The sequence below is a fragment of the Pseudonaja textilis genome, chromosome 13 (genome assembly GCF_049901715.1).
Source record: "Pseudonaja textilis isolate UNSWEBS1 chromosome 13, rPseTex1.2, whole genome shotgun sequence".
Lineage (NCBI taxonomy): Eukaryota > Metazoa > Chordata > Lepidosauria > Squamata > Elapidae > Pseudonaja > Pseudonaja textilis.
In genome coordinates, this window is record NC_142002.1 from 13369463 (window position 1) to 13396100 (window position 26638).

Sequence of the window (26638 nt, forward strand, 5' to 3'; positions counted from 1 at the left end):
GTGGTTCTGAGAGAGAGGTTTTCTTCAAGTTATTGCCATCCATATTTTAGTTTTTATTCTCCCATCCATGGTTTCCCATTAGAAGACTCACATCTTTGTTAGTTTATTTATATTACTTCCCAGGCGGCTCTCAATCTAATCCATTTGCAAATATTTCAACCCTAATAGCTTAAAAATACTGCACACAGTAAATATTATTGCATTTAAAGATAGAGAGGTATCAGAAGCACTGAAGCTAGTATGGGCAATCGTAGACGGGATGGTGAGTTGGTTGTATGAACACATTCTGTCCTGTGTATAACGAAAAGCTCACTTTGTTGTCTGGTTAAGGAAAAATATAAGCCCTGTCAAAGATGCATCCATCATCACATTAACATTTAGCATTAGGGCTTTATAAATGTAATTGGACAAGACCTGGTGGCAGGCTTATAACCTCAGGGAAAAAAAGACTATGGAAGAGGCTGAACACCTGGCCAAATTAACCCATCTTCACAAAGATGGATCCTTCTTCACTAGACGGTGCAGCAAAAGAAATCGAGGGGAAAAGGCATTTTCGCATATCCAGGCCAAGAGCAAAGTTTCTGTCTTCCTGGCAGATCGCATGCTGGACAAAAGTCATATCAGGACATCAAAGGAGAATAGATTGGGTGGTGGATGGAGCTTTCCTTGAAGGTAAGAAAGCTTACCCACTAAGATATAGCTGTAAAAATTCTAATAATGGATAAGTTGGTGTGGCATGATCAGCATGTAAATCAAGATGGGCTGTTGATCGGTCTGGCTACCAGAGGGCTCAGGAGACCAGGGGTATGTAGAGCAGGCAGCAATGCAATGATGCAGGGAGAGATTATCCAAGGAAACGTATATTTCAGCATGTAATACCAGCTGCAGTCATAATTGCACTGTCTATCAGACCAGCAGGCTGACTTGCAAGTTTCTTGGCTGAGGAAAAGGAAATGCTAGCAAGTCTCCATTCGTGTGAAACAGGTGGTAACTTCCTGGTTGTCTGGACTCTTGTGTTGTCTGGGCCAGCTAGGCAAGTTGTTATGTGAAGGACATATACCTGTCCCAGAGACCGACGGTCAGATTGCTGATATAAAATAGACAGCTGTGGTCCTGTCTGAGATAATTTGAGCTGTGTAGTCCAAACCAAAGTTGGGAAATTTGGAAGGCCATGCTTGGATGCTCCAAATATTTGATGGGGTCCTTCCATCCAACTGGTCACCATTGGAAGGGATCCAGCTTGTGCTTCTCTTTCTCTATATGTTAATCTTGTCCATTTCTGGTGTTAAAGTGAAAGGTTTCCTGTGGTAGCTACTGAGATCCTATGGATGGCGCTAGATGCTAGCAGCAACCTGCAGTGTCTCTGATGCCTATGAGGGGCCTCATCCTCTATCTGTTGGGTTGGAAAGTCCCGGACTTTCCTGGCTTATAGGTGATCTCATTTACTAACATCACCACTAGTCTTAAGGATTGGTTGGGAGGTTGTACCAATGTGGTGGTGGTGGTGGGGGGGGTTCACCCATGTGGGATCTATTCTCCAATCCAAATACTGTATCTATGTTACTCTTCTTTGGTTGTAAAAATAGTATAAAAATCATAAACGCCACGTATGTGGTCAGACATCTTGGCACCCTGCACAGTGACTGATCTTTGAAATCCATCAGTTTCCCCTTATCCAGTCATGCCTGACTCTAGGGGGCAGGGCTCATTTCTGTTTCTTAGCTGAGGGAGCTAGCGTTTTCTGAAGACTCCTTCTCACACTCATGTGGCCAGCATGACTATATGCCGAGGTTCACTGAGCCCTGTTGCTTCCCCCCCCCCCCGAAGTGGAACCTGTTTATCTACTCACATTTGCATGCTTTCAATTTCAAATTTGCAAGAATTGGGGCAAGTAACAAGAGCTCACTCTGCTTGAAGTCTCAAAGTCTCACTTTGCTCCCGAAGCCAGGCTGTCTTTAACCACTGAGCCATCATGCTCCTACTGATGGTACCTTCAGGTAGAAAAGAAGAGCCACGGTCAGCTAAATGAAAGCTTTTCCTCCACTGTATGGAATCACTGGCCTCAGAAATTCAGAGGTAGCGTTGCAAGCTGTACATTTTGAGATGGTTTTGAGAGGAATCAGACCTGAAGGAGAATTGCAAAGTCACACAAGTGGGACAGTGGAAGTGGTCTATTTCCTAAGCCGTGATAACTCAAAGAGTGGATCTGGCTATAAACTTGATTGCATGTTCCATGACGCATAGAGCTTAATCTAATGATAGAAATGACTTGGCTCATCAGCAGTTGAAAATAGTCCCTACGAAGGGCAGTGTCTGGAAAATTTCTTCATTCTTTTTTATGCATTTTAAGTCACTGTGTGAATGTGGTATATATCCAATATACTGCCCATTCTGAATGCTGTCTAGAATTGTTGGTTGCTATATAAGCTGTTTGGCATAAGAAAGACTAGGAATTCAATTCTTACCCACATTCATAGTTTTTGTTCTGAATTTTTATGCACTAAAAAGCAACTGTGCATATTTTACATAATTAAAAACAGTAGAGAATTCTGCAATTTTAACCTGATTTATGTCTTGTTTCAGCTCTTGGGAAGAAGTTGTCTTCCACTAAGAAGGGGGGAGGAATTGGAAGCATTTTAAAGAATTGAAATAAAATCTGAATGTGAGCTGCTCCTTTCTAAGGGCATCTAGATCAGGCTGTTCTGGTCAGGGGATCACGGGAGTTGAAGTCCGACCCATCTGAAGGGCACTGGAATGGGACAGATGGGTTTAGAAGATATCTCTGGCTTGTGGTATTGCAAAGCAATAAAATAGTGTGGCATCTAAAACTTCTATTGTTTGTCCCAATGGTACAATAGGTCCAAGGAAAGAGGAAGCCATGTGGGTGTCTCCCTGCATTAATTAGCATTAGTCCTAAGAGCCAAATACAGAGGGAGTTGTCTGAAAAGAAGACATTCCTCTCAAAGAGAGGAAAGAAAGAATTAAATAATGGGCCACTGCTGTGTTGGCCAAAGGCCCACTACCCTCTGTGACTGCTGCCAAGGTTGGGTTAGGCTGTGCTATTGCAAGGCACTCATACTGAACATTGAATCAAACTATCCATGAAAAAAAACCTATTACAAAGGTAGTCTTGATGATACAGCATCAGTAGACTGAACAACACATCTTGTAGCTCGTCATCTCTTGAACCATATCATGGGAATACTCATTAGTATATCAGTGCTTGGGGAGGAGTAGGGCTCTAAAGGATCAAAAGCGTTAAATTAAGCTATGATTTACAACAGGGGTGTCCAACCTTGGCAGCTTTCAGACTTGTGGACTTCGACTTCGACTTCCAGAATTCCCCAGCCAGCACGGTCCACAAGTCTTAAAATTGCCCAAGTTGGACACTCCTGATGTGCACCGTTGTGGCTGTAGGAATGAATAGGCCTTAACAACTCAAAGAATTTACTTTTGAGTCCCATCCTGCAAACTGTGGATTAACATTTTGGATTTTAAGGTGGCTGCATTCATACTTACAATCCCTATTGTGACTGCTTACTAAGGCGTTGATGTGGCCATAAAACCAAATTGCTCATTTTTTTGTTTTTTTAAAATGGGATTTCATCCTCATGAATTTTTTCCCTCCACCTGGACATGTATTGTTTAACTAGCAAGGTTGTTCCCTTTCCAGAACTGACCAAGCTCCAGATCATTTTCGACTAGATCTGACAAAACTGAGGAGAGTTTCCGTTAATAACATCCAAGAAGCTCTGTCAGATCACAGGGAGGGAAAACAGGGGAATGAACGAGTGATCTGAACCAGTAGCAGATGTTAGGGGGAATGTGCTGATCCAGTTATTACCTAGCACTAAAAGTACTGGAAAAATGTTCTGGAGGCCAGCAGCGACACAGCCCTTCTGGGTGGCCTGCCCATCATTTTGGGTTGGCTGTCATTTTGCAAAAGGCATTCTGGGTCATCATGACACTTGAGAAGAAGTGGGAGGGGGGGAAGACACTCAATTGCTTTCTCACAAGCTTTCTCTGGAGATAAAGATGGGTGTGAACCCAGCGTCGATCCAATTCAGCTTTTCTGAATTTTACAGTACGGTAGCTAGCATGTAACATGGACCGTCATTCTTCTGATTGATGAGTGCTGCTGTTGTGCCCCATAGAGAAGATGCGTTTTGAGGACTGCAATCCAAGGTTTTTTTTTTAAATTTAAGTTTATCTTTAGTCCCCAGCCGGAATGTGCTTTAGCTCTAGTTTTCACCATCCAGAAATTCCTGCAGTTTTCCCAAGGATGGCGTCCTCTCGATTAACAAGCTACAATTTACTTTATGCCTAACTAGCATGGCGAGGATTGTCTCCTCCAGTACAGCATGGACCTAACCTGGGATGTCCCTTTTGTTTTTTGTAGAACTATGCATTACAGACCCATAATTGGCATATTCCTATATATGAGTTTATAACCGATACAGTTAGTGTATTGGTAGTGTACAGGTAGTGTATCAATTGCGACAATTGAGCCCAAAATTTCTGTTGCTAAATGAGACTGTTGTTAACAGTTGGCCAGTTTTACCACCTTCCTTGCCTATGGCTGTTAAGTGAATCAGAGCGGTTGTTAAGTGAGTAATACGGTTGTTAGCTGTCAATCTGGCTTCCCCATTGACTTTGCTCATCAAAAGGTCACAAAACGTGTTCACAAACTCCGGGACTCTGCAGCCATCATAAATATGAATGCCCAGGCACCTGCATTTTGATCACATGACCATGGGGAATTCTGCAACGGTCACAGGTGTGAAGTAACGGTCATCAGTGATTTTTTTTCAGTGCTATTGTAACTTTGTGCAGACACTGAAGGAACATTGTAAGTCGAAGACTACCTGCAAGGGGTTTTCACGATAACCTCTAATCAGTACTGCACTGGACAGCATTAATATTAGGGACTTCTGGGTGGATTCATCTTTGCTGTTCTTCATAGTGAGAATTCTGGATTCTTAGCCTCCCTCCACCCTTACAGAGTTGGAAGGGACCTTGTAGGTCATCTAGTCCACCACCACCCTGCCCAAGCAGGAGGCCCTACACCATTTCTGACAAATGGCAGCCCAGTTTTTTCTTGAAAGCCTCCAGTGATGAAGCTCCCACAACTCCAAAAACAACTTCTGTTCCATGGGTCGATTGTTCTCACTGTCAGAAAATTTCTCCTTGTTTCAGATTGAATCTCTCCTTGTTCAGTTTCCATCCATTATTCCTTGTCTGGCCTTAGGGTGCCTTGGAAAATAGCTTGACCCCTTCCTCCTCTCTGTGTCAGCCCCTCAAATATTGGAAAACTGCTATCCTGTCTCCCCTGGTCCTTCTCTTCCCTAGACTAGCCATGCCAGGTTCCTGCAACTGTTCATCGTATGTTTTAGCCTCCAGTCCCCTAATCATCCTGGTTGCTCTTCTCTGCGCTTTTTCTAGAGTCTCAACATCTTTTTGTTTTATATCTATAACCCTTGCAAAGAAGAAGTTTTTGGGTTTTTGCAGATCTTCCATGCAGCCTCAGGGGACAAGAAGTGGGGGATATGACGGGTACGGATGCCTCTCAAGACAAGCAGCCTTAGAAATCCTTACAGCTTGGCAGAACTACTGTGTGAACCAGCTGTAGATTTTCATGTTGGGCTGGGCATTTCGGGGCATGACATGAAAGCTGTAGGCCCACCTCACCCACTTTCTCTTCAGTCGTGCTTAGGTTGGAAAAGTTGTCCCAACACAATAGAGAAGGTACTCCCACAACGATTGAAGGCCTAGAGATGGCTGCTGTGGCCGCAAAGCCATAAACCATCTTACTGCCAACTGGGAGGAGGGGAGGGGGCTGCCAGATGGCTCCCCACAGTATCCTGTAAGGTTATAAAGAGGCAGAATGTTTTAATTTAGCGAAGGAGGAGGAGAGAGCTACTGCTGGAAACGAGTCTCGTATTAAAAGCAAAAACCTTTTGTGGAAAGGTAAGCCTGCTCTTAGGAAACGTAATTCCTGTCCCGTGAGAAACAGCACCAGGCAAACTTTTATCTGCTTTCATTTCCAAGTTCAGTAGGATTTCCACAGAGATTTATGTCACCAAGATACAAATGGTGTAAATCATCTGCCGTGCCTTACTCTGGATTTCAGTGCCTTACTCTTGGGTCCCTCAGTAATAGATACCCTCTCCCACCCTTCCACCCCCACCCTTAGTCTATTCACTTAGTCTATTCACACGGGTTTCCCTTGCACCTTCACTTATTGACATTGACGACTACTACTTATTATTGTTGTTGTTGTTATTATTATTATTCACTTAGTCTATTCACACAAGGTTTCCCTTGCACCTTCACTTATTGACTTATTGACAACGACTACTACTACTACTTATTATTGTTATTGTTATTATTATTATTATTACTATTATTATTATTATTATTATTATTATTATTCATTTAGTCTATTCACACGAGGTTTCCCTTGCACCTTCACTTATTGACTTATTGACAATGACTATTACTACTATTTATTATTATTGCTATTATTATTATTATTATTATTCATTTAGTCTATTCGCACAAGGTTTCCCTTACACCTTCACTTATTGACTTATTGACAACAACTACTACTACTACTTATTATTATTATTGTTATTATTATTGTTATTATTATTATTATTATTATTATTCACTTAGTCTATTCACACAAGGTTTCCCTTGCACCTTCACTTATTGACTTATTGACAATGACTACTACTACTAATTATTATTGTTGTTGTTATTATTATTATTATTATTATTATTATTATTATTCACTTAGTCTATTCCCACGAGGTTTCCCTTGCACCTTCACTTATTGACTTATTGACAACGACTACTACTACTAATTATTATTGTTGTTGTTATTATTATTATTATTATTATTATTATTATTCACTTAGTCTATTCCCACGAGGTTTCCCTTGCACCTTCACTTATTGACTTATTGACAACGACTACTACTACTAATTATTATTGTTGTTGTTGTTATTATTGTTATTATTATTATTCACTTAGTCTATTCACATGAGGTTTTCCTTAAACCTTCACTTATTGACTTAGTGACGACTACTACAACTACTACTACTAATTATTATTGTTGTTGTTGTTATATTATTATTGTTGTTGTTGCTGTTGTTCTTGTTGTTAATATTATTATTATTATTTTTCACTTATTCACTTAGTCTATCCACACAAGGTTTCCCTTGCATCTTCACTTATTGACTTATTGATTACTACTACTTCTAATTATATTATTATTATTTTTATTCACTTATTCAATTTGTGTATTCACACGATGTTTCTCTTGCACCTTCCCTTCTGTGCATTAAAATCCATGGAAGCTTCCGTGAAAGAGGTCCTGCAGGAAATAAAACCAATTGCAAAGTATCCCACTCACCAGAACCCCACATTCCCAAGACAGTGCTGTCCTTGACAAAATCAGGAGCAAGAGCGTGACGTTTGGCAGTGGGAAGGTCTCGCTATTTAGTTCCACAGAAGATTCACAATTGGGCTGAAAAATTAGCTTTCTGTGAGCATATCCTCTTTTTATAGAATAGCAAGAGTTGGAAGGGGCCTTGGAGGTCTTCTAGTCCAATCCCCTGCTTAGGCAGGAAATCCTGTAGCATTTCAGAGAAATGGTTGTCCAATCTCTTCTTAAAAACTTCCAGTGTTGGAGCATTCACAACCTCTGGAGGCAAGTTGTTCCACTGGTTAATTGTTCTAACTGTCAGGAAATTTCTACTTAGTTTTAAGTCGCTTCTCTCCTTGATTAATTCCCCTCTGTTGCTTCTTGTCCTACCCTCAGGTGCTTTGGAGAATAGCTTGACTCCCTTCTTTGGGGCAGCCCCTGAGATATTGGAAGACTGCTATCATGTCACCCCTAGTCCTTCTTTTCATCAGACTAGACGTACCCAATCTCAGCAACCGTTCTTTCAATCCCTTAACTGAATAAGGATCCCTATATGCAAATAAGCGTGCACCTATAGATTTCACATAGACACACATATACCCATCATCATCATAGCGGTTTCAATCTGTAAGCCCAGGTGCTGGGCAAGTGCATCGTTGGTTCATGCCCTGAGTAACTTTTTCAAAGGTTCAGACACAGAATAGATTATTCTCCTAGTATGGATATGAGAAAAATGAAAGTGTGTCTCGGCTGAATGCAGTTCTGGAAGTAATTGCATTTTTAATGCAAGTTCCCTAGTCAAAATTATGTATCTGCCAAGATTATTCTAAATAAAGTACATCAGAGACAAAAGTTGTACAATTGGTAGAGACCTGCAGTATTGTCCACTGTCTATATTCTCTAGTTTTTAAAGGGAATATTGACGAGAAGATAATATATTCATACCAGGGTTCCTGCAATTAGTTGGAATTGCCTATTTTATTAATATTACCTTATTGTGTTTTCTATAAAGCATTAATTATTTCAATAATTATTTGTACAATAGAAAATTTTGGCTAAGATGTTCAAAGAAAGGGCAGTGATTGTATTTCCTTTGAAGGAAACCAAGATAATCAGAATTAATTCTTGGAAACGTAACACTTGCTCAGTACTGATCTCCGAGACATAACAATCTTGGAATTGGCAAGAACAAATCTAAATTCCTTGAATACAATAATGCAAATCTCTAAGAATTTGTTAAAATTTCCTGGTACTTTTGAACCTGGGAATAGTCATTTCATATTTATGATTTAAGTTTAAGGGCCCTTGGACATTATTATGTAACTAAGGAAAGTGAGTAACAACACCATGTTTGCTCTAAATGTCATCAATTAATTTTATTTCATTATAATTAGGCAACTTTTGAATTCTCAACACTTTTTAAATAGGGTACAGTCAACTTCCTCTTGAAAAGGGATTGAAGAGTTGGGTGGGACATCGGCCTCTGCACCTGTGTAAAACTAATTTTTCAGTCGTGGGAATATGCTCTTCCAAAACACCAATGACTGAGGATTTTAACCATGTCTTTAAGAAAAACCCAGATTTTCTGCATCTCTAGTTCTGTTGTGGATGAGATGATCTTATCTCATTGAATTAAGTTACAAAAATGATGGGAGGAAAACTCAAAATTAGGTAACTGAAAAAAAACACCTTTTTTGTATTTTATACAGTGAGATTTCAGGTGACTAATGAAGAACAGCCAGCACACACACAAAAGGAGGTATGTGTGAACATTCTGCATTATCTTCAAGACCTGAAAACAGTTTCCTCTCTAACCTGTCTTATTTCTTTTTGCAGGTTTTGCAAAAACAATTTAAATCTTTGCACAATGAATTGTGCATATTCTTTAGAAGGGAAAATAATCTCTTAATTGAATTATAGATCATACTGGAGAGAGGAACAGAATCAGAATAAAATATTACAAACAGCAATAATTTTTTATTCAAAGTGTAGGTTACTCTCTGCACTGCAAATAAAGAACAATCAAAGCCAGTCTTTTAGCAACAAATACAAAATTAGACCAGAATACAAAATACAAAATCAAGAGAAAGACTGAGGTTGCAGTTGCCAGACAGCAGAGATTGGGGAGGGAGATTAGATCATTAAAAACAACCTCAGGGACAGAGGGCTTAACCTTTCCTTCTGCACTATTTTCCCAATCAGGATCTGCCCCCCTTCTTACCGCCCCACCATCCACCTCTTAGCAGCCCCAGCTGGAAGAAAGATTAAACTGCGCTGTATTATAATAAAGGCTCTTTCCATCTTCTTTATAGTCCCATTACGCTGGAGACGGTCCACACTTTCAGCATTCGCTTTTCAACCTTGGTGGTCAAAGTCCATTGGTCTCCTATTATTTTCGGATGCATGGACTCCCTAATACTTTAGCGAACTCCCGAGGCTACAGGATCAATCACAGTGAAATCTGCAAAGTACCATATCCTTTCGTTTTTAAAGGAAGACGTTTATTACTTGAGATAGCTTTAACCGTTTCTGAAACCTGCAGTAAAATAATGTATGTCCACTAAAACACACACGTACTCACACAATGTAGTGGGTGAAGGGATGAGAAAGACAGAAGTGAAATCTGGACTTTGCGGGAATGTGGTTTTCTTTTTTGTGGCAGGTCAGACTGAATATTTCCTCTCCGAGCTCAGTTCTTTTCCAGATTGGATTTGGAGAAAATCCAATTTGGAAAAGAAAATCCAGTTTGGGTTTGGGTTTAGGACTGGATTAGGGACTTCTGTCCTCACTGTGAGTTGTGTGTGTGTGTGGGGAGGACACACGAAGGGAGGCTCAGTGTACACATGTTGTACTCTGACAATAAAGGTAATAATAATAAAAGGGCTAAGCTAATATATAGAGGAGTTGCTGTATACATTTTCTCTCAACTATGGTTTGCTTTTGCTATTAAAAGACACATATAACATGCATGTTTTATTTTATACATATTTACAGGCCAGGACAGATATATAGCAAGAGGCAGTTTGGTCTAGTGGGTAAGGCACCACACTTGAAACTGAGAGGCCATGAATTCAAGTCCCACCTTAGCCATGAAAGCCAGCTGAGTGACTTTGGGCCAATCACCAGGAGACTGTGAGTTCTATTCCCGCCTTAGCAAACCAAGCCAATTGGGTGATTTTGGCCAATCCCCAGAGACTTGAATTCTAGTCCCACCTAGCCATGAAAGCGAGCTGGTTGACCTTGGACCAGTCATCCTCTCTGATCCCAACTCGTTTCACAGGATGGTTGTTGTGGAGAAAATAGGAGAAGGAAGGTGTGTTTGCCGTCTTGAGTTTTTTGTAAAAATAATAAAGGTAGGATATAAATAAATAAAATTAAGTTGAAGCCATGCCATAATGACTAGATACACTCGTCACACTAATCCACAATCTGCTTAACCATTGTTTGCTCAATAAACCATAAAAGCAGAGAACAGTAAGCCAAAAGTGAACAAGATCACTGCATGGACTTAGTCACTGAGTAAACTCCTGGCACATGCCTAGAAGCTAGATAATTTAACAACAATTGGATGTTATGACACAATTTGACTGCGAAAGCTGGATTGAGCATTTCAAAATCTGTGGATCAGAATAATTTTCTGATCTAGGTTCCAGACAACCATCTGATCCTTGGATCCCCTTCAGGGTGAGAAACAATATGTGTGACAGACATCCAAAGGAATGATCTTTAATCTGCATCCATGTGCACAGGACCTGTTAGATGCCAGGTTTCCATGACAAATCCCAGATTCTTTAATGGATGCGTCAGTCTGGAACGTATTTCCAGAAAGAAACTACGAAAATCATTGTAACAAATCTTGTCTGGCATGATTCCGATACCAGGTTAGCCAATGAGTAGAAGAGGGTTCACAAATCTACAAGAATATTTTGTCTGTTAGGTAATAATTTGATTCCTTTCTACATCTAAGTCAACAGCCTGATCCTATGACCATGCAACTTTGGGGTTTAAACTTGGAAATGAGTTGTAGTTGGAATCTCTCTTGTTATAACCTACTCGACTTGGAAGACAACTACGTCTTAACTATAAAACCATACTCTCTGCCATATTCAGATTACTTTAAAATGAAATGCCTAATCGTTACGTTGGCTTCCTCCGTTAAACTGGAAAATGAGGAAATGTGGATAATTTTAAGTCATTTTATTTTGTCCTTCATACATAATCATTTCCAGAACGATCTAGTCCCAGTAAAAAATAACAAGTTCATTGTCTCATGCACTTCACAGGAGAAGTCTTATCACTCTTTGATATGAAACTGATTCCAAGCCATGGGATAATCTTTCAGTGAAATACATAAATCATCCCCCCAAAAAACCTTTTTCAGATGGAGGGCTACACTCAGTTTTTGAGAGACACATTGGAGACATGTTCCCCTAAAAGGGTGGCGCTAGAACAGAAAACAAATAGGATTTAAATTAAATTAAATTAACAGGATTACTCAAGCATTCAAGAATGTTTGCTTTATATTACATTAAATATTATAGTTTAACGGCAACTTTGGGAGGTCTCCAAAGTTTATATCCACGTGTTCAGTTTCCTCATCCTTTTCAGAACATTTAATTCTGCTTCAATTCTTTATTTGAGTCATAAGGCCAGCAGTTAGAAATAATAAAATGGTTAACAGTGGAGATATATAAAAATAAAGAAAATTAATAGAGATTTTTCAAACTGAAGGAGAGACAGACAGGACATATAGAAGCAGAAAATTTCTCTGAACGGTGATCATTCAGGAAAAGGATCAAGTAAGGTCATGATCTGTGTCAAGACATTTTTTTTCAAAATAAGATAAATATAAGTTTTCCAGGATTTGCTGTAGAAACAACAAGGAAAATGTGCCTCAAGGAACTCTGTTATTAAGGTATTCCCCACAAAGACCTGTTTCTTATTTCTTCTCCATTATTAATTGTGCCACTTTTTTTATTAAATTTTTTTTTCATTCTTAGCATTTAAAAATGTTTCTAATACCTTCCTTTTATATAAAGGAGTCCCTGCAGATTTTACTCTGCTAGTTGTTGCTGACTCTAGGGGACAATGCTCATCTCTGTTTCAAGGCCATTGAGCCAGCACTGTCTGCAGTCATGTGGCCAGCATGACATCACGGAGCAGTGTTACCTTCCCATCAAAGTGGTACCTATTCATCTGCTTGCATTTCAGAGGTGTTCAGCAGGTTCTAACCAGTTCTGGAGAACTGGTAGTGGAAATTTTGAGTAGTTCAGAGAACCAGCAAATACCACCTCTGACTGGAGACTTTACAGTATCCCTCCCCTGCCCGCCTACCAAGCCACGCCTGCAGAACCGATAGTAAAAATATTTGAATACCACCACTGTTGCATCTGCATGCTTTTGAATGAGTTCAATCCTAGGTAGAGGCAGATATTTCCCTCTCTTGGCACATTGAGATTATATCTGCTGAATATAATTCTGCATTGGTGACAGGAAGGGCATCCAGCCAGTAAACACACAGCTCCATTCAGTTGCCTAGATTTGATCCCGCAAGAGATTATGGGTCATTAAAAGGGGATGATTTGCATGCTGTCCAACTGCTAGGTTGGCAGGAGCTGGAGCAAGGATGGGAGCTCACCCTGTCGCATGGCGCTCGGGTCTCAAACTTGGCCTACTGGCTTTCCAGCTGACAAGCCCAGAGTCTTAACCATTGAGCCACTGTGTGTGCTTTTAAAATATTTCCGGTGAGGGACATGTTGTGGTTCGCCGGCAGCTAGTACAGCCAGCAGTGGAATCGGACAGTGGGGAAGAACGGGGACCAGACAGGGAATCTGGAGAGGACTCGGACGAGGGTCCTGCAACTGATGCAGAGATGGGGCCAGGACCATCTGGGAGTGGGGTGCTGCCTCCGGGGCCTAACAGCAGCGAGGCAGAGGACCCAGGGGAGCCTGTTCCCAGTGCGCGCTTACACAGAGCTGCTAGAAGGCAAGAGCAGCTGAGACAAAAGGGGCAATTCAGGAGTAAGGCTGGGAGGTGATTGCCCCTCCCATAAGGTATAAAGGACAGGCCAAGGTGACGAAACCTTTGCAGGAAGCAAAGTCACTCGTTCGGTTCAGATTCATTCTTGAAGCTCTTTGTACTTTGGTTGGTTTTTCTTCTAGTTCATTTGATACTTTTGTTATTGGCAGCACTTCACAGAAAAGAAAGGTGGGTGCTTATCTCGAGGGACTGTTTGAGATTAATTCCAGATGGGAATGAAAACAAAATAGGTAAAATAAGTCTTGTTTTTAAAATAAGCATGTGTGTAGTTACGGTCTGGGAAGTCTTGGTCAGAACAGGACAGTTATAGAGGGAAGGATATCCAGATGTTACAAACAACAAGTGAACGAATCTATACATTCTCCTAAACAAAAGATAAAAGCATTATTCTTACCCAGGCTAAAAAACAACAACCACCAATGCCTAATATGAAACTAACCATTTGTGGTTCCCTTCTCTTTGTCTCTGTATAGCTTTCATTCTCTTTTGCACACAAACATCAACGCACATATTCTTTCTCACTTTTCAGTCCCTGCTAAAAATTCAGGAGTGTCCAGAGAGGGTTTAAAAATGACAAGGTGGAATCCGTAGCCACGTGATCAAAGCCCTGTCCTTTTTTCCCATGTTAAAACAAAAAAAACAAAAAAAGTTGGATCTTAGCTCATCATGACCGTCTTGGCTTTTTTGTTTTTTTTAAATGCCCGCACAGACACCCTTGTAAAAGTTATTCTGTGATCAAACCCAGTGATGTTTTCTTTGTTCAGCGCTCTACATCTCCTCAATCTCAATTAGACACTTTTTTATGAGTATATCTGGAACAGCAAGTACTCTCCACCAACCCCTTTTTGGCTTACAAATTGCGTGCTTTGCTTTGCTTGCATTGTAATGATTGTCAAAAGGCACTTTTGAGCTTTTCTTTTGGTGAGATTTCAGTTAGCTTCCCTTCTCTCCCCCCACCCCACCCCTTCAAATTCTAGAGACCAACAAAACGTAAAGGGGAAAGCCTAAGAGACGGAAGAGGATGTAGAACAGGGTATATTCCAGGTTGGTTTCTCGACAGATACGGGAAGGGGGGAAAATCATGAGTTAGTTCAGTCTTTTCTCTTCTTGTGACTCTGTATCTACATCGTTCCTTTCTGGAAACTTGTGTTCTGAATCGTCTCTCTTCCATCCAAACTTACTGCCAAGACTTTCTGGCTGAATTAAGTTGAACTACATTTTTTTTTTCAGAACAGAACAACTAAAGTTACACATTTCTCCACATTTTCTCTCTCTTCAAGCTAGAGCTCTTCAGTCTGCCAGTAGCCCTTTTCATACGACAATATCCCCACATCAAAAATCCCACTTCTAATCGATACTGGCTTTTAAAAGCAAACCTACCCAAGTATTCACAGTGTGCACATACATGCACACATATCTTCAGAAAAAGTTTTGTTAATCCGAGGAAAATGTTATTCTTTTCCTAGGGCAATGCGATTAGGCCGTGGGGAGGAGGAAGGAAGAGAATGAAATAGAATGGATGGGGTTTGGAGCAGGGCTGTGCCTCACGGTTCCTTGTAGAGCTCAAGATAGAATGGAGGCCAGTTGTAGCCAACCTTCCTGGGCTGTGCTTATCAAACCCAAGAAGAGACAAGAGAGGGAGAGTGGAGAGAAGTGGTAAGGGAAGAGGAAGTACATGTATCAGGCACAGGAAATCAGGAGTCCAGGCAGTTCAAATGAATATATATATATATATATATATATATATATATATATATATATATATATATATATATATATATATATATATATATATATATACAGCTCTCTACGACAATCTGAACTACTAAGAGTCAAAGCAAATTGGCGGGAGATAAGAGTTAATGGAATTCAACGTAGGCTGGACCTGTGGGTGCAAAGGGACTCGAGACTGATTAACATGCATTACCCTTCCCCCAGGCTAATCCCAGGTCATCTCCTAAACATGTACTCCGATTAAAAAGCTTTCCAATAGAAAGAGAGGTCTTTGAGTTAGGTACCAGACCAGATTGCTTCTCAAAGTTTTTATTCCAGCAATTCAACATGGAAAAAAAAATCTATGTTATCTAATATTAGGCAATAACTAATTTCCATAAGAACTAGTTAAGTTAACCCTTGAACATAAGAAATATCAGAGGAATTAATAATCAGGGCTTCCATCACATCCTTTAGAAAGATGTATTGATTCAGCAAAGATTAAAAAAAAAAATAGTGAATCATTTGAAAACCAGTAATGTCGTGGATCTTCCAACATTGCATTGACACAAACAGCTATAATTTCAAACATTACATCACCCCAATAAAATATATTCAGGAATCTGTTGTGTTAAAGTTAGACCCTCGAGAAATGCAGTGGTTTGGAATGTAAGACTGGTAGGAAAATAAACCCTTCCATATTAAAAAAAATATCCATTTGAGTTAGATGCATTTCTTGATCATAAATTAGTAAGAAACTTGGTAACTTTACTCAAAGAACTGAAGACTACTTGATATCACCTACTTTGGGGCAGAAGGAATAATGCAAGACTATTGTTTCTACCTTTTTTGTAAACAAGTCACTTTCTGGAGGGGTCTATGATTTTTAATCCCTTCATATAGCAATAGCACTTGTATAGCGCTTCATAGTGCTTTACATCCTTCTCTAAGCGGTTTACAGAGTCACCATATTACTTCAATAATCTTGATCCTTATGTTGGTCTTCATGCTCGGATACTATTGCTGTCTTTCAACAAGGTTTGCTGAAGAGGACCCTGTGCTAGATTGAGAGAATTCCATGAGACAATCGACAGGAATGCATGAGGCAATTAACTTGTTAATTTATCTATATAGGAATGTTGAAGAGAAAGTCAGCTTCTTTCTTCAAGTAAGGTGATTGAAGAACTTCCCCAGCCTTGATTTTCTGTCAATCCTTTATATTTGGGGATAGAACCACAAGGATGGCATTGGGGACCATTAAACAGGCTACCTTTCTGCAATGCTTAGCTGATACAGGGGAATGGTACGCCATTCACTGATATTTCTGGTAACATTTATTATTACGTCCCTTTCAAAAGATGATAAGAGGTTGGAATCACCGGAAGGATAGGCCAATAGTTTGACATTCAGGGCATTTCTTTCTAAATCAGACAGTGGAAGATCAACTGTGGTCCCTCAATCAACTCAGCTTTGGTGGAAGTTGAAAAATGGCTAAAACTTCCCGCTGTTGTCCTGAGAGGGGAGCACTAGTAGCTTAGTTGGAGCTATCCAAGGTACCATTTTTTATTGCCCTCTTCACCAAAGGACCTGAATTGAGTTTGCTGGCCATATCTGTTGCTCTCCAGCAACCGCTAAGGTCTTGACTTTCCCAACAAAAGGCAGGCAGTCCTGAAATGGGAAAACATTACCTGTATATTTGGTTTCCTATCCTTTTCAGTAACTTCGCATGAAACCAGAAAGGGAAAACCATGCAAAGTGTGGGCATGGATGAGGTCCATCATTCATTGGTGCCATAGAAGGTTCTAAAGACCCAGAATCAATGTGGAATTAGATATGAGTGAACAAACTAGGATTCCATACTGAGGTAGCCTTGGTCAGAGGTCAGGTTGAACTGCAAATTAGAACGCAATCAATTTAGGGTGGAGTTCAATTTATTGGAAGGTTCAGTTTGTAGATTAAAAAGAGTTTCACTTATTCCTAATTTTAATTGTAAGCCACCCAGAGTCACTTTTCAGAGTGAGATGGCAGCATATAAATTTAAGAAATGAATAAAGCAAGGGATGTCTAAGGACAGGAATGCGACCAGTGGGTCAATATGCTTCCTCCTGAGGAAGAAGAATTTGGTCTGAGTGACCTATGCTTTTGTTCTTCTCATTTAGATTCCTAAAATGTTGCATGTGGAAGTGCCCTTTTAAAAATGTTTGGAACCTACTTGTTGGGGTTGTTATTTGTTTCTTTAATGAACTAACAAAACGTAAAAGAAAAATACTGCAGTTAAAAAAAATAAAAGAAATGCAGGGTTCAGAAACAAAAAACCATATATTTAATATGGGATAGAAAGTTGATTTTTCCCCCTAAACAAAAAGGGAGCCAGATACTCTTTGTGAGCTCTTAAGAGCTATTTTAAAGATCCGTCTTAAATATTTGTTGCCAAGCATGACATTTGTACAGAAAATGGTAATCTATTAGGAAAAAAGACATCGTTAATATAGTTAATAAATTGCACTTCCAATAAATGTATCCTTCCTTCTAGATTTTTCCTCCAAAGCTTTTTGCTACTATGTTAATGGTTGAGTCAGAATACTTTCTCACAGCTTTACAATGCCATGAGTCAATTAAAAGATACATTCTAGTAGTAACTGCAGCTAATGCAAAACTTTGATGCCCAGATTATCTTCCGGCTTGTGGTACCGACTGTATACAGTAGGCCTGAATCGTCCACATTAACCTTCAATTTGTTCTTGAATCCTACGTTATTTATATTGGTGCTGCAGTTACATCAAGAGATGAACCCTGGTTACCATTAGATACTCACTCTTACAGAAGCCAAGGGAAGGAAACAGAAATCAAAGAGTGATTGTACTCGGTTCCCCTCAGAATGCTACTCGTCTTTGGAAAAAGGGGGTATCACTTTCCAGGTAGTCCTTGACTTACAGTTGTTTTATGTAGTGACCATTCCAAGTTACAACAGGTTCGAAAAAAGTGACTTATGACCGTTTGTCACACTTAAGACCGTTGCAGCATCTCCATGGTCACATGATCCAAATGCAGACCCTCGGCAACTGGCTCCTATGACGGTTGCAATGTCCCAAAGTCACGTGATTTCCCCCTTTTGCAGCCTTCTGATGAGCAAGGGAAGCCGGATTCACTTAACAACCATATAAATCGCTTAACGGCTGCAGAAGGCGTAAAATGGGGCAAAACTCACTTAACATACGTCTTGCTTAGCAATGCAAAAATGGTGGGCTCCCTTGTGGTCATAGTTCAAGGACTACCCTGTACAAGGGTTTGGTCTTTGACTCAGTGCGCCATTAGTCTGGCAAACCTGTTCATCCTCTTAGGATGTCTCCCGGGCTTGGTGCAAAAGACACACCTGTCCTTCATGAATCCCAGGTAGAACAGACCCGTGTACAACAGTTGCTCCAGGCCATCGGTCATTTGCAAGAAATGAAAATAATACAAGTTTTCCCTTGACCAGAACATCAGCACACCCCTTTTTCCAACTTACATGGATGTCATTCACAAGAGTATAAAGACTTCGAGGAAACTGCAGGATAATTTTACTGAGTAGGTATTGACCTGGAGATTTCAAATTGAGGGCACGGGACAAATTAGATTCACACTATCTTGATTTTGCCCTGCCTTACCAGGAGTTTCTACTCTCTGTTGTCTGCTTTTTTCTTCTTCTTTTTGTTCCTAAGCTAGTGCGTACACATGTTGCGAAACCGCAGCTCCTCTGGGATTTGCGAACGAGCAGGCACGGTGCATTTCAAATTGAAATCGACTCAGTGTATTACGGCCATATGCTTTTCTGCATTCGCCGCGGTGAAATTTTAAAAGGGAAAACAAATTAACGAAATCTAGATCAAGTGATCTGTGCATGCGGCATTCTGGAGGAACAGTAAATTTGAACAAAAAACTTCCAGACAGCCAGGTAACTTTGGTCACCCTTGGCAACTGCCCTTCATTTTTGAATAATGTCTAACAGATGTCTAATGCAATACTCTGAGCCGACCGTTCTCAAGAGAAAGCTGTTAATGTCACTCTTTCTGGCTTACCCTGGAAGAAATGATTTGCAGAATGTTGATCTTCCAAATTTGTATGATGATGCATTTTGTATCGTTGCTCCTCTAAAAGGAAAGTCCATTGGGAGAAAATTAGTATCATTAAAAACAAAACAAAAACCAATTTTTTTTTTGTTCCTTCCTACATTTCCAATATATCACATGATGAGTTTTTGCTTTCTAGTTTTGAACACAAATGTGATGCAGAACTAATGGTGTTACAAGAAAAGAGAGAGAGAGCTGACCGGAAGTTCAGAAGGTTTGTTTTTCAAACTATTTTTTTATAAATATTCCAACTCTTTTAAAATGGAAAATCCTTTGGGAAAAAATTCATCATGTCCTTCAAAACGTATGACATCTGGTGGTTATTTATCAACTAAAGTTAGTCTTTTTGTTTTCAATGCAAAGATGCTGAAGAGGAGAACTTCGGATACCTTTAGAAGTGTACTGAAAAACCCCTTCTTTCCTTGTTCATAATCCCCAATAAATTTAACTTTTTCCAGGGACCATTTATTTAGACCAGGCCTTCTCAAAATGTGGCCTGGGCATCTCTGGGGATTCCCAAGCCCCTTTTAGGGGGTCCGCAAACTCAAACATATATTTTAATATTTTTTCAGTTTGAATTTCTAAAGAGTACACAGCAATAGATATCAATTACAGAAAACCAAAGCTTTGGGGTCCTGCGACATTTTTAAGAACACAAAATCAATCCTGAATCCAAAATGTTTGAGAAGCGCTGATTTAGACTATTATTATACACGAATAATTTCTCTGCCAGAGCCCTTCGAATGGTTTGTGATTTAAAACAAAGGCTAAACATTTATTTATTTGTTTATAATTAACTAAGATTACAGTTTCATGGTTCCTGAACCTCGGGTCTTTTCACAGGCTGAGAGACCACGAGTGGCATGGCCACATAAGAGATTTTGGGGGGCAGGAGGAGCTATCGTCAGCCGTCCCTGGCTAGGCCAGGGGTTTTTACTTTCTCCCTCAGCCAACAGGCAGTGGAATGGCAATCAAACATATACAGGATGCAAATCTTCATGCACCAATTTCTCTAAGCCAGTGGTTCTCAACCTCACCGACTTTAAGAAGTGTGAAATTCAACTCCCAGAATTTTAGCTGTTCAAGTTCAGACTTCTTAAAGTTGCTAAGAGAGTTGAGAACAACACTGCCTTAACTCATTCCTTTTTCAAAAATGTAATTTAAAAAAAATGGATATATGGATGCTTTAATGGGATGCTTTACTTCTGATGATGGTGAATCCATATTTTTTCTCTCGCCACGTTAAACATTTCATACGAGCAAACAGCCTGCTTTTATTTGATATTAAGCCTTCAGAGAAATACTGTGTACAAAGACAGACGTGTGTCTGGGACACAGTGAACATGGTGAAAAGGCCCTGTGTTTGCAACCTTTCGCCCAGCCTGCTAGGAATTTAATGTAATGTCACGTTGACTTCTCCACATTGGGGCAAATGGGGTACAAGCTGCAGAGGAGGAGGAATTTAAGGGAAAAAAGTGAGGCGGTTCCTTGTAACTTGCTGTGCTCTGTATTTTTTACCTAGGATGCTGGGAACCATCACCACGAAACCAACTGAACAAAGGATGAAAATAGAACAGTTTCTCCTCCAAATGGTAATTCAGTTTTTATGTCACTGTCTTCCGTGGTTAAATACACTTTGCAGCCTACTTAAGAAATGGAGAATGTGCTGGAGCGCATACCTAAGTTTTTATTCATGTTAAATTGGCAAAAATTTAAATCCATGTAGTTTTGTATAATGTTATTTGTATATTCCAAGTAAGTTTAGGTCCTTATTCAATCACAGATCACAGAATGAAGTTGAACAGAAGTCTCTGTTTATCTTGTAAAAAGTAAAACCCACAGAGGGGGGGGCCTCTCAGAAGTCTTGGATCTGCTTATGAAGGATACAGCACTGTTGTTTGACATATGGTTGTAGTAGGACTCAAGGAGATTTAAGTATGGTGGAACAAAGCCTCTTCCGTGGGTTCAAAACCTGTTAGTCCCAAACTACGTCTGTAGGGTTGTTTCTGGAGGGAAAGCCTTCCTCTTCCTCATACCGCTCCCCAGAACAGATTTGAGGTAGATGTGCTTCTTCTCACCTCAGGATCTAGCTGGATTTTATTCCCCTTTGAAGAAAAACTAACATCTGGAGATGGGACAGTTGGGTACTGAGTCAGAATGCTGGGTGCATCCCACTGCGTTGAAGCTTCCCTGCAACTTCTGAATAACAGAATGAAGGGGTTGGATGGGAGCTGGGAGGTCTTCTAGTCCAACCCCTTACTTAAGCAGGAGATTCTCTACCATTTCAGACAAATGGCTGCCCAAAGTCTCTAAAAACCTCCGGTGACAGAGCATCCACAACTTTCGAAGGCACAGACATTTCACTGATTGTCAGGAAATTTCTCCTTTTGTCTAGGCTGGTCCTCTTCTTGATAGTTTCCATTCGTTGCTTCTTGTTCCGCCTTCAGAACAAGAAAACAGGTTTTGGAAAATCCCCTTCCCCCCACTCCCCTTCTCCTCTGTGGCAGCCCCTCAAATACTGCAACATTGCTATCATGGCATCCCTAGACCTTCTTTTCATTAAACCAGACATATCTAATTCCTTGCAACCATGTTCTTCGTATGTTTAAGCTTCCAGGCCCCTCGTTATCTTTGCATGACTGGGGGAATGGTGGTCGGGGGAGAAGGGGGAGCGGGTTACAGCATCGCAACAGGCAAAATCCCACCCAAACGTCATTCCTGGTGTTTCTTTTGAATAGGCCAATGCCAAGATACAGCGTCATGGCTCTTGTGGATCAGAATCGGGAGCCAAAGATGTCTGACATCAAGATACGTGCTGTGAATGTTGACGGAATTTTTCCTTCCGCCCAAAGGAAGCATACTAAACTTTGGGCACGAAAGTAGGCTCCCGACTTTTGAATCAATAAAGAATGAGACAGAGTCATTGGACTTTTTCCCCCTCCCCTTTAATTCCAATCTGGTTCGTTTCAATATTTTTTGACCAATATATTTTGGCAAATCGTGTTTTATATTGTAAAGTCCAGACAGAAACCAACATTTTGGATGATTGTGTTGGAAGCATATTTTAAGAAAGAAAGAAAAATACATTAGAAAGATTAATAGCGCTTTTGAGGGGTGGTGGTGGGGAGTTTGGAAACCCATCCTAATAATAGCTATTGCTATTGTTTTGTTATAATGTAATAAAAAACAGCAAAATGAATTGTTTACTGTTGCATACAAAAGTCCTCCGAAAAATGTGGCGTCCTTCAGGCTTCAAGGACAATTACAGCTCCTGTGCCAGGATTGGTAGCAAAGAGGCTGTTTTCTTCCAAGGCTAACCTTTGGCCATGATTTCTGTAATAAGCCTCCTTCACATTGGCTAGGAATCTTTCCAGTTTGTCCACAGGAACCATTGACACAGTGCAGCCACCCCATCCTGCCCCAGTCAGGCGTGATCCAACTGCTCCAAACTGCCTAGAAGAACAAAAAATAAATAAATAAAGCAGATTTTTTAAAGTCATAAATCAAGGGGAGAACGTGTTGTGCATGCAGTGAGCCCTACTGGCAAATCCTGGACAGAAGCGGGTTAGATTTCTTCTCGTTTTCAAAAGAAAACAAACAACCAGATAGGCAGCTAAAAAGTCAGGTGGCTGGAAGGTTGCAACCCAGTTCTGAACAGCTGACGTTAAACTGCCTGGTGTAATCTAATCTGAACTATTGATTTACTACGAATCTGCCAGTCTTGATGTCTATATAATATCACTAAGCCTCTAACACTAGCTAATAGAAAACTGAATAGTAGGTTAACATTTTAACCTATGCCCTGAAGTGGTTTCCTATAGGCACGTCATTACTATTGTGGACAGTCCAGATTAGATTCGCCCTTACTCCATCTAATCTCTCATCCCTCTTCTGATATTTTTATGTACCTACCTGTCCACCAGCACTCAGAATTGGCTTTTTAATTTCCTCCCTAATGGGAATGGGGACAGTGGCCGTTGATGTCCTCCAGTTCATTCTTGTTAAGTGAGTGGCTCAGCCCCCACCGTAGTAGGACTGCCGTTCACGTAGAGGATTTACCTGCAACGATTCACTTGTAGTTTAGAAGTTGCAACAGCCCAATTTTGCCCTACTTTTAGATGGTTCCTAAAAGGTAGCTGCTGACCAGCTGCTTTACATATGCTCCTCTGTGTCAATGGCTGGATCTGCAACGAGTTCTTCATGTGTCATTTTAATGCTTTGGTTTCTAATTAGCATATTCAAATTAATTTCCCTAATTCGGTCAGGGGTGTCAAACAGGATTTCATTGAGGGCCGCATCAGCATTGTGTTTAACCTCAGGGGGCTGGGGTGGGCATGGCCAGTTCGACGTCACTTGTGTCCGGGGGGGGGGGGGGGGCTGTGCAATGGGATCCTACCTGTTCCACCGCTGGCTTCCGAGCTCTGTTTTCAGCAGCAACCCTCTCCCAGTGAAAACGGAGCGCGGGAGGGCCGCCTGCAACCCTCGTGAACTCTGCGGCCCTTCCGAGCTCTGTTTTCACAGGCAGAGGCACCCCGGGCCAGTCCTTGGCTGTTTCCAGGGCTGCTCTGCAGGCCAGATTGGGGGGCCCGAGCCTTGAGTTTGACACCCCTGGCCAAGAGGAATTTGTCACCAGAATTCACTAGTAGAATCCTTTTATTTCAGAGATCCTCAAATTCTGCAGTATACCATAATTGAATTTATGTAGGGGCATTTACTGTAAGCGTTGAAGGACCAAAGCTTGCGTCCTTTCAGAATTTGCACTGGTCTCTTCTAAGAGAAGGCAGCTACTGACTTGTCCAGAAAAAACGAATCCAAGCACTTCCAGCAATCCAGCTTCGGTTTGTGCAGACCTTGCCCCATCTAGGCATAACTGCAAAGCATCTAGATGCACAGATTTTTCTTCGTATCTTAAAGCTTGTAAGAAAGCTGCTAGGAACTGATAATCCGAGATACATAAGCAATGAACCTCCATACTCTTTTGGAAACGTTCTTGAAGCCTAAACATAGCAATTGGCAATGATTATTGCCAATAAAACCACTTCTGCACGAAAATGCTGCCCATTATTGTTACTATATTAGGTAAGTTTTATTCCTGGATCAGAACCAGACAATAAAAAACTAGGAGAGGAGGGGACCCTTCAATTATCAGTGAAACATGCCAGAATAAAGTTGTGTTTTTAAAACAAACAACCGCTGTGTAAGTTCAAAATAAAGTGAAGAACGAGCGGTCGGTTGGATGCAGCGTAGTTCCTGTCATAAGATCTCCTCAGCCAGGTTTCAGTGGGAAGCTCGGAAGAAAAAAATCTGAGGCATTTTAACCATTGTGTTGAATTTTGTCTGTCATGGTTTTCCTTATAAAGGCCAAAACTGAAATTACTCCTCTTCGAATGAAACCTTCAACTCCATATTTTCATCTTGATATTTCACTTAGTTGCTGTATTGCTTCATGATTATTTTTTATCTTGGAGCTAACCTGAAAATTGGAAATCATTTCAGAAATTCCCCTCCACAAAGGACTCACGTGAGGGCCTTCCTGTATGGAATGGTTTCCGGAGAAAAGAGGAATTGGGAGGTTCCTGTAGCTCAAAGGCATAGAAAGGAACCAGAGAGTCACCTTGAGATGGGAAAACCAAAACTTCTCTCTTCCCTGGGGGTTTTGGAGGCAAGTCCACAAAGGGGAGAAGCTAAGAAGAGAAGGTCTGAACAAAAAGTGAAGCCCAGGGGAAAAACTTAGCCTTCCTGCAATGCTCCAGTTCTGGGCCTTTGATCTCCACAGAAGCCCCACTGCAACAAGCAATGATGTGGCTCAGCATGGCAAACTCTGCACACAGGAAATTGGGAGTCCAGGCAGTTCAATTGAATATGGTTTTACTGTACGCTGAAAGCTCTCTGCGAGAATCTGAACTATTTTAAGGGTCACAGAAAATTGGAGGTTGATAAGAGTTAACGGGATTCAAGGTGGACTGGACTTAAATCTCTTGTGAGCATGAAGGGAGTCAAGACTGATGATAGGTTTGACCCCTCCCTCAGGCTGAGCGTGGTCACCTACAATTTTGTAATCATTTGGCTCAAAGTACCCTAAAGCATGTGGGGTTTTCTCTCCCTTAACAACAGGTCTCCATGAAATTGACTATATGAAGCCACTTGCCAAAAGAATTCCAACCAACCCACCAGAGCATACTATAATGGCCCAAGGTTAAGTCTTTCTCGTGTTGATCCACTGTTTTTGGCACAATGGCTCTGCAAACACATTCATCTGTGGCTTGAATGCCTAAGCATTCATTTTTCTTGTACTGCTTAATTGGAATTGCTGGGGCACAACCTATATTCTTCTAGGTGCTATGTCATAAGAAGTGCTTGGCGACTTGCTTTGAGTCCGTACATGGTTTGAAACGGGAGGGCTTGAAGCTCCATGGTGCTTTACTGTGGAGGTGCTGAAATAATGATCTCCCCCGCCAGCTATGCCAGCACTTCGAGCTTGGAACTTCGAGGGCCTCATACTTTTACAACATCCCCTAAAAAGAGGCAATAACCGTCACTTAGCTACTTAGCTCACCAAAACACCAGCATTTCCTGCCAAGCATTTACGGCATGACAGCTCCGCTCTGCAACCATGCTGAAATCATTTAGGTTCTTTGGAGAGGGCCCGAGTCAGCATCAACTTATTAGCGCAAACCAGTTATCAACTGGCCTAAACGCAGTGAAACAAGAAGAAACATTAGGAGACTTTGCTGTTGGAATCAGCCGCTCTGCAGATGCTGTTGGGTCTGTGTTGTTTTCTTTATGAATGGAAACCAGTCGCCAGGTTTCTTCCTCCCTTCCTTTCTTTCTTTCTGCATTGTGGGAAATGCTGCATGAAAGACCCTGGTCACTGTTTTTGGCAGCTGGCAACGGCTTGTACAAATGCTGTGTAAAAACCGCTTGAAAAAGATTTTGAAAGGTTACATTTATTCTTTGGATTACTAATGAAAATGGATGGGATTACATCTTGCATGTATGTATGTATGTATGTGTATGTATGTATGTATGTGAATCTATACATATCGCTTCATAGTGCTTGACAGCCCTTCTAAGTGATTTACAGAGAACATATTGCCCCCAACAATTTGGGTCCTCATTTTTCCAACCTTGGAAGGATGGAAGGCTGAGTCAACCTTGAGCTGGTCAGGTTCAAACTCCTGGCAGTCGGTAGAATTAGCCTGCAATACTGCATTTAACCACTGTACCACCATGACTCTTCATATACATAAAAGAATCTAGTTGGCACATCAAAGGCAATAAATGCATAAGCAGTTTTGGGGAAAAAAAACATTTTATGCATCAAATGAGGTAAGTCACAGATTCAGTT

General features: G+C 40.8%; 2 protein-coding genes across 7 annotated transcripts in view; one reads left to right on the forward strand and one right to left on the reverse strand.

The window, feature by feature from the left end:
- The window catches only part of FAM227B (family with sequence similarity 227 member B), a 75650-nt gene extending 53437 nt beyond the window's left edge, over nt 1–22213 (forward strand). The window contains exons 1-4 of one of the 5 annotated variants that reach the window (XR_015745112.1): nt 18012–18099; nt 19430–19504; nt 20813–20882; nt 22029–22213. Coding sequence is in view for 2 of the 5 variants with exons in the window: in XM_087941422.1 (XP_087797548.1) it covers nt 9139–9188; nt 9742–9993 (302 nt within the window). In the remaining 3 variants the exon portion in view is untranslated. Of the gene's footprint in view, nt 1–9138; nt 9189–9741; nt 10059–17955; nt 18100–18612; nt 18749–19429; nt 19505–20812; nt 20883–22028 lie in introns of those variants that run through there. The other 4 variants (XR_015745111.1, XR_015745113.1, XM_087941423.1 and 1 more) reach the window with 4 other exon arrangements.
- A 3-nt stretch (nt 22214–22216) lies between these two features.
- The window catches only part of GALK2 (galactokinase 2), a 46410-nt gene continuing 41988 nt past the window's right edge, over nt 22217–26638 (reverse strand). Inside the window, exon 10 of one of the 2 annotated variants that reach the window (XM_026709874.2) lies at nt 22217–22743. In XM_026709874.2, coding sequence (XP_026565659.2) covers nt 22536–22743 — 208 coding nt within the window. In that variant the 3' untranslated portion in view covers nt 22217–22535. The remainder of the gene's footprint in view (nt 22744–26638) is intronic. The other variant, XM_087941421.1, reaches the window with a different exon arrangement.